Source organism: Contarinia nasturtii, unplaced genomic scaffold (genome assembly GCF_009176525.2).
Source record: "Contarinia nasturtii isolate CC-2019 unplaced genomic scaffold, AAFC_CNas_1.1 Cnas_scaffold_1964, whole genome shotgun sequence".
NCBI lineage: Eukaryota > Metazoa > Arthropoda > Insecta > Diptera > Cecidomyiidae > Contarinia > Contarinia nasturtii.
In genome coordinates this window covers 687,281-696,265 of record NW_022199294.1, presented here as the reverse complement: position 1 = coordinate 696,265, position 8,985 = coordinate 687,281, and the positions used below count along the sequence as shown (strand labels likewise).

The 8,985-nt window shown below is 34.4% G+C and overlaps 1 protein-coding gene across 1 annotated transcript; it reads left to right on the top strand.

The window, feature by feature from the left end:
- Positions 1–2,787: 2,787 nt before the first annotated feature.
- LOC116347597 (AP-3 complex subunit delta) lies at positions 2,788–8,610 on the top strand. Its single transcript, XM_031778258.1, has 15 exons — positions 2,788–3,161; positions 3,400–3,495; positions 3,650–3,778; positions 3,882–4,022; positions 4,464–4,593; positions 4,670–4,809; positions 5,161–5,234; positions 5,339–5,487; positions 5,549–5,896; positions 5,968–6,139; positions 6,207–6,825; positions 6,898–7,048; positions 7,130–7,255; positions 7,331–7,460; positions 7,530–8,610. The coding sequence occupies exons 1-15, from the start codon at positions 3,066–3,068 to the stop codon at positions 7,930–7,932; spliced, it is 2,904 nt and encodes a 967-aa protein (XP_031634118.1). The 5' UTR covers positions 2,788–3,065; the 3' UTR covers positions 7,933–8,610.
- Positions 8,611–8,985: the final 375 nt, after the last annotated feature.

Below are 8,985 nucleotides of genomic sequence, written 5' to 3'. Positions count from 1 at the left end.
TTTTCTTTTTTCAGATAATGTTATAACTGAGCGAATTGTGTTTTTTTCGTCGAATCAAACGCAAAATGAGAAATGTTAAAGAAGTCAGTCACGTCCGTCCGATGATCTTTCATTCTTTCATCATCCACAAACGATCACGAAAATCGTGTGACAAAAACATTCTACTAATACCGTTAATTTCTTCTTATTTTGATTGAGCATTTGGACTTGAGGCTAACTTATTTCTTTGTTAATTATTATTTAATTTAAAATCAACGACAATGATTCAAATGAAATCGCAAAAACAACAAATATTTAAATATTTAACACATGTTCGACAGAAAATGTAACGAAAAGAAAATTGGAACAATTTAGGAATATTTATAAGTGTTTAGTCAAATTGGTGTTTATGTTTGGTTATAATTTGATTTTAAGGTGCAAAGTTTTTTTTTTCTTCTATTTTTTTCCTTCTATCCTATGAAAGAATTGCTATTTTTCAAATGAAAGATAATAAGAACAAAAAAATTGACAATTCCGAAGACCTAATCTTAACTTTTCATTCGAATAGCAATCATTTATATTAAAAAAAAAAAAACATTATTAGAACCAGGGATTGTTCCTCTGAGGAGGAGGAGTGGTGAGGAGGAAAATGAGGAGGAGGAGGAGAGCGAGGAGGAACCTCCTCCTCAACTGAGGAGGAAAATGTTTTTAGCTAAAAATGATATTTTTGTGATAAAAATAGCCCTTTGAGCAAAAAAACTTTTCCTTCTCACTTGAGGAGGAGGACCCTCCTCGCTCTCCTCCTCCTCCTCATTTTCCTCCTCACCATTTCACCTCCTCAGAGGAAAAATCCCTGGTTAGAACTAATTAAAACACGAGTTTATTTACAAGCATTGCACTGGGATACTTTCAAGTTTCTACCAGCTGAATTTTTTTTGATTTGGTTGAGGTCAGACGCTATTCCACCCAACTTTAACTCTCATACAAATGAGGAAGTTGCAACTTACAATAGCACCTGGATTGAGACAGATATAATTCCAGTTGCCCGTAAATATATCAGTGTCTGCTTTATGGGACTAGATAGAAAAGTAAATAGAGAATGTTTTTTAAACTATTTAACTAACAAAATATAATATTTCGGCAAAATTTCGAGCTTCAAAATAATTGTTTTTTATTGTGATGAATGGCGTAAATTTTATGTTTCATCCATTCCCACCCTCATGACAAAGAAAACGAATTCGAATTTCGGGTCTCAAAAAATGACCTAACGCGTATGCATGCGACCAAATTCATCGATTTTAAATGCGATTTTATTTATGAATCGGAATCCAAGATTTAATCAAATTCAATCATACGACACATTTTACACACTGTTGTTTAAGTGCATCGGAACTTTTTTTGTATACATCTATCACAATCATTGAAATGCCAAAAGAACATATGTAAGAAATGTATGAAATCGAATATGCAAACGAGAAAAGCTGAACAAATGAACAAAAACCACTAACCCCATTATGAAACATTAACCCATTTTTAGCGAACAAATGTAATTAAACAACTGACAAATAACCAAAATAACAACCACACCACACACAAACTCTAACCACTGATTTTTTGAACGATGATTTTATCTAACCTCTCATACTAATCCACAATTTCTATGTAATATTTTCTTCGCCCTTCGCCTAAATAAAAGACCCCATGAGATTTTACATAACAAACATTTAGCTAGCCATTTACATAAGCAAACCGAAACAAAGAATTATAAAACATTTAAACAAAAAAAAAGAACACACACAAAACAGTGATCAAGTGACAGCATTGAGTGACATGACGAAGAAAAACAAGAGAATAAACACGTAGAATTTGTATACAGACGATAAATGAGATTTTCATTTTAAGTAAAATAAAAGTGAAACATAATAAAGAAAAATACATTTAAATGTAATTCATGATTTTGTCGTCCTTTTTTCATTTTTAGCCAAGAATTTTGTTACAGCATCATATAAACGGAACAAAAAAAGGTAAGATGTTGGAACGATAATAAATTACTGCAGGCTTTAACATAATAACCGATGATATATTTGTGTTGAAATGAGAATAAAAATAGAGAAACAGCCAACCCATCGATTTCCAACATGTTTCTTTACTAACTTCCTGATAAGACATAGTTGCGACGAATTTTCGCCATATTTTGTGGTTTTTTCTGAGATTTTGAAATTTCTAATAAAATTCAATGGCAACAACAAGCTCAAATAGAGAAACCTTAAAAATTGTCTATTTAAAAAGCGAATGCTGATATTCCTCGAAAAAATTTCTTCCCAAAGGTAGAAAAAATTCGGGAAAATTTCCAAAAAGTCCATTATTTTAGCTCAATGAAAGATAAAAATACAAATGTTTTCTTTCATTCGTTATTTTCTCTATGTCTTTTATTTGGAATTGCTTAATTTTTCATAAATTTTCTCACATTTTTTAAAATTCGTATCCAAAAACAATTCCACTTCATATTTTCTACATAAACGCAACCAAAAGAGAGGATATAATCCAATCAGATTTCATACCATTTAAAAAAATCGAATATTTTCTCATAAATAAAGTCCATTTGAATGTTGCTGGCAAATGAAAATGCTGTAACATGATGATATCGGGCAATACCAGGGATTTTGAAATTTACGTGGCCGGCGATTGAATGATGGAACACATCTACATGCACACATTCGCTGATAAATTTGACAGTTTCATTGCATACACGAACACAATTTTTATTTACTTATTTTGTATGGCTGCTGTGTATTGTCAGTCAGTATAGGCATTATTGCTTGGTCAAAGAGAAAGACAGCGCAAAGACATATTTGTTTTTTCGTTAATCACACATATTTTTCATTATTTTTCATTTATTATTGAATATTGAGCATGGCAACAAACTTGATTGTGCATTTGATTGTGAAAGCATGAGAATTTTTTGAAAAAAATCGAATGTATTGTTTGACTACAAAGATAAAAGTGAAAGAAAATCAGCGAAAAATTGAGCGATTGTTTTCTATTAAAGCATTTGATCAAAATAAACATAAACGCAGTTATGAAAAATGGCTCTCAAGAAAGTTAAAGGAAATTTTGAACGAATGTTCGACAAAAATCTCACAGATTTAGTACGCGGCATTCGAAACAATAAAGATAATGAGGTAATTAAACATTTATTCAAATTGGGAAATTTTTTGTATTCAGACATATTCGGCAATATGCGGATGCGACAATTTGACGTGTGAAGTATGTTAATTGAGTGGATGTGCTTGTCATTCTATATGTGACATACGATTCTATTCCAAAAATGAATTGAAATCAGAGTGAAAATGGTGTCGAATGCATATCAGTTAAAATTCAACAAAAATCAGTAAATTTTTCGTTTGATTTCGCTTACAGGCCAAATATATTGCGCAATGTATGGAAGAAATAAAGCAAGAGTTGCGCCAAGATAACATCAATGTGAAGTGCAATGCGGTGGCTAAGTTGACATATGTAAGTTGCTTTTTGAATTGTAATTTAGCAAGTGGTTATATATGTGTCGTCTCCATACGAGTCGTACAGTGTAAAAACATGTGCAATTAAAATGTACTTCAATGTGATACCATTCTTATGGGTGTTGTTTTTGTTTTCTTACATTCTGCTTTAGATTCAAATGCTTGGTTATGACATCTCATGGGCTGGATTTAACATCATCGAAGTAATGAGCTCACCAAAGTTTACACACAAACGTATTGGGTATTTGGCTGCCTCTCAATGCTTTCATGCCGATAGCGAAGTAAGTATTTTCTTTGTCCAGTGAATACGCCTACCTAATTAATTGTCAACAAATGTTCTATCAACTGTAATAATTCGACGATTTTGTTTCGACTGATTTTTAGTTGTTGATGTTGGCAACGAATATGATTCGCAAGGATTTGAACTCACAAAATCAATACGATGCTGGCGTTGCACTCAGTGGCCTAAGTTGTTTCATATCAGCCGATTTGTCTCGAGATTTGGCCAATGATATTATGACTCTGGTAAATATAATTTATGGCTTCAGTCTTACCAGAGCTGTTATTAGCAGCAAACACAAGAGGAGTATCCTCGCCTCCACAGTGCGTATAACAGCTCCGGATCTGGCTCGTAAAAGTGTCTGACTTATTCCAAGGCTTTGTCTACAGCTAAATGTTCACCTGCTGCTACTGATGGTTGCTGTTCACCGGCTTGTGAATACGTGCTCGGACACGTAATAGCGTTCTCTCATTGATTTCTTCACTCTCACCCAATTTCAATGAGGGATCTATATTACGTTGACCGAATATGTAGTCAGCAGCCACGCCAATCAATAGCAATAGCTGAACAGTTAGTTGTAACCAAGGTCTGCTCATTTTTGATAATTGAATTAACGCCTGAATTTTATAATTAATTCAATTAACCATGATGACCTTTGGCTCAATTGGCTGTTTATTTTTACACAGATGAGCTCAACTAAACCATACCTTCGCATGAAAGCGGTTTTAATGATGTACAAAGTTTTTCTAAGATATCCAGAAGCATTACGTCCAGCATTTCCGAAATTAAAGGAAAAATTGGAAGATTCAGATCCTGGTACATATTTTTGATAATTCAAATAAATCGGGAATTTGAATCCATAACAATACATTCTTAATGTCAATTTGTTTAGGTGTCCAATCAGCCGCTGTGAATGTAATTTGTGAACTAGCACGAAAAAATCCGAAGAATTATCTTTCATTGGCGCCGATTTTCTTCAAACTCATGACAACATCAACCAATAACTGGATGCTTATAAAAATCATAAAATTGGTGAGTTTACCGATTTTCGGTTGTGTTCTCAGCTTTGATTGTCTTTTCAGTCTATAAATGTGTTTTTCAATTGAATCTGAAGTTTGGAAGGTTTACAGCGATCGAACCAGAGCTTGGTCGTCGTCTCGCAGAACCGATTATCGATATTATCACAAGGTTTTACCAATATTTATCAAAAAAAAAAAAAAAACAATTGTTGTTGATGCATCTACAGTATACCCATCAATAGTTCTATCCGATGCAAAATTGTGTTTAGCTCATTTCTGTTCGATTTCACCAATATTTATGTATATTTAATTTATTTTCGTTTGATTATTACATTTGGCTTTTTTTTGTTGTTGTTGTTTACAGTTTGGCGCATTGACTCCATTAGAACCACGCTTAGGAAAGAAATTAATAGAACCGCTTACCAATCTTATTCATAGGTTTGGCTAAATTCCATTTCATTCCATCACATTTTACTCACTTTGGCACAGGTGAATTGATTGAAACTAATGCAATTTTTTTCTATTTTGATTTATATTTACAGTACATCGGCTATGAGCTTACTATACGAATGTATAAATACTGTGATTGCAGTTTTGATAAGCATAAGCAGTGGCATGCCAAATCATACGGCATCGATTCAATTATGCGTCCAAAAATTGCGAATACTCATCGAAGACTCCGACCAAAATTGTATGTCTTTTCGTTCATTGTTCGTTACGTTTTTCTTTTCAATAAACCTGTTTTGTTGCAGTAAAATATCTTGGCCTGTTGGCAATGTCCAAAATTCTGAAAACACATCCGAAAAGTGTTCAAGCGCACAAGGATTTGATACTAGCTTGTTTGGATGACAAAGATGAATCGATTCGCTTACGAGCTTTGGATCTACTGTACGGCATGGTGTCAAAGAAAAATCTTATGGAAATCGTTCGACGATTATTGGGCCACATGGAACGGGCCGAAGGTTCAAATTATCGAGATGAACTATTGTTCAAAGTCATCGAAATTTGTTCACAAGGCTCTTATCAATACGTTACGAATTTTGAATGGTATCTCACTGTTTTAGTGGAATTGATTCAATTGGAATCCGGTTCCAAACATGGTGAGTGACCGAATAAATGAAATTTTCAGCCAATTTCGAAAGGAATAAAATAAAATAAAAAAAACTTCCAGGTGGCGTCATTGCAACTCAACTCCTTGATGTGGCAATCCGAGTTCAAGCCGTTCGAACCTTTGCTGTATCCGAAATGACATCGTTGCTGGAAAGTTTCCCGACTACATGTCAAAACGACTCAATGTACGAAGTACTGTACGCTGCTGCTTGGATTGTTGGTGAATTTTCAAAGTACGTGAAACTCTTGAATCAACTAACGAAATAAAAGAAACTAATTAAAATTACCTTTAATTTTCAGTGAATTAAATGAGCCGGAGAATACGTTGCACATATTATTGAAACACCGTTCGTTACCTGGCCACATACAGGGAGTTTATGTGCAAAATATTCTGAAACTGTTTACACGTATCATGACCGGATTGCTGGAGCGAAATGACGTTAATCAAATAGTGTCGTTGTGCAATTCGTTGTTGAAAAAGTTGCCCGCTTTCATCAGTTCCGGGCACATCGAGGTACAAGAAAGAGCCAGTTCAGCGTATGTTCTTGTTCAAATGTTGCGCGAACAATTCCCATCAAACGACGCACCCGATGCTGACAGCATGTTAGTGATGACCGAACAACCAGAAAGTCCTAAAGAAGAAGAAGATGATACACAAACCATTCCGATCGGTGCAATTGAAATTGTTCAAGAGATGGCAGTATTATTTGCTGGCGATCTGAATCCAGTTGCTCCGAAGGCACAGAAGAAAGTACCATTGCCCGATGGTTTAGATTTAGATGCATGGATCAATCCACCGCCGTCGGAAAGCAGTGATTCCAGTGATGAAGAACAAACCGATTTGTTTATTGCAAACGATGATGGGGAACAACACAAACGACCAGTTAAATCAGAGCTTACACCGGAGGAAATCGAACAGGTGAGAGATCATATTTGGAAAGATTTGTGAAAATTTAATATCATTTGAAACTAACGATGCGTAAATTTTTAGATGCGAGAGGCACGCCGCATTGAACAGAGTCACAATCCGAATTATTTGAAATCAAAAACAACGAAAACTAATAAGATTGAGGAACAAAAAGACACTATGGAAGATATTCCAATACAAGAGATTAGGCTTGATGTTCCACTACAAATAACGTGTAAGTATTCACTTTTTTTTGTAATTACAGTGAAACGGTGGCCCTCGATTGTAAAAATCCATTTTTTATCCCTTTGATTAGCAACAAAACGTTCGGATAAATATCTGGATGAACAAAAGAAGCGGAGTAAAAAAGAGAAATCCCACAAAAAGAGCAAAAAGAACAAAAAGTCAAAGCACAAGGAAATCAGCACCGAATCTGAAGAAGGTTTGTTTTTGTTAATTACCTGAACTCAAAATTACACTACATTTACATGTGAATTGATCCGATTTTTGTTCGCAGAGCCTGAACCATTGCACGTAGTTAGTTCGTTTATTGAGATGCCGGAAGGAGCTAGCGTTTCCGATACCGAGGACAAAGATAAAAATGATGCGGACGATCCACATCGAGCGCTTGATATTGATTTAGATATGTGAGTACAAAATTGGTGTGATTTGGTGCATTTTCAAATAAACTCATTTATCTCGTTCTATTCTCACAGACCGCTTCGTGGCGATGAAGTTCTACCGAAACAAAGTTATTCTAAGGTAATTAAAGACGCATCTCTGAAGACAACCCCAAATAGTCATGAACCGAAAGAGACCGACGAAAATAAGTCCAAATCAAAGAAATCAAAAACGCACAGCAGCTCTAAAACAAAAGAGAAATCCAATGAAAACAACGAAAAATCCGGCCACAAAAAGAAGAAAAGTAAAACGACCACAATCACTGAAAATGGCGAAGTTAATTTATTGGGAACGCCAGTAAAGGAATCGAGTAAAAAGGAGAAGAAAGAGAAAAAGGAGAAAAAATCATCAAAAAGCAAAAAATCAAGTGTCGGCGAATCTAAGTCTGGTTATGAAGAGGCTTTGGGTATTTCAACTCCTAGTAAAGAGGTCTATTGAACAAATTTAGCTGAATATATCATGCCGTTATGCGATTAATCAAAATCAAATAATTTTGAAAAGGGAAAACGTAAGAAATGTTTGTAAAAAATGTGATTGAAATGACTTGAAAAGCGTCGTCGTTAAATTAGAATCCGATTTTTTTTTCTAAAAAGAATATTTGTAGCCATCTGGAGTTTCGGCAAAAACCACGACACATTTAACGATAAAAAAACAATTCCATGCCTTCCGAATTGAATAACGCATCAAATGCCTATCAATTTCAGTAAACCAATTTGTTGGCAAATAAAATTAGATTTTTTTTCTGTTTTATAAAATTATGATTTTGCACTAGACTCTGTACCACGACTATGTTTTTGGAATATGTACAATTTTTCGTCATCTGTCGTAGTACATTTCCAATGTGATTATCTTTTTTTTTTGATAACGGAAAAATTGTTCAATTGAAATCAAGCGAACGAAATATTCTAGTGATGGAATTTAGTCCGATAAGTTTCTGACAGTCTATGTATTTCGGATGGATATCCATCCGAGATATTTTAGAATATCTGGAAATTTAACGCAAGTGCACAGAATCAGAGCTGTGTGCGTCGCACATATAATCTACGGTATGTCGCTACACGTAAAATACAGACACAGTGTGACTGTGTACGTGCGACACTTGATACACATATACGTCGCGACATACCGTAGATTCTATTTGCGATGCACACAGCTCTGACGCTGTGCAGTTGCGTTGAATATCCAGATATTCTAAAATATCTCGGATGGATATCCATCCGAAATACATAGACTGGTTTCTGATTAGAGTATTACAAAGAGTTGATAGTTAATACGAACAAATAAAACACACAATTTGCAAGCTTTTCGGCCCATGGAATTAACTCAGAAAAGAAATAAACAATGAACCCATCATATAATGATTATTTTTAGCCGATTTCTATCCCATTCTAATCCAAAAATGAAATTCCATATCTCTATTTTAATTTTGCTGCACTGTAACACTCAATAAAATACACACATTTCGTTAATAAAAAGAAAAGAAACTATAAA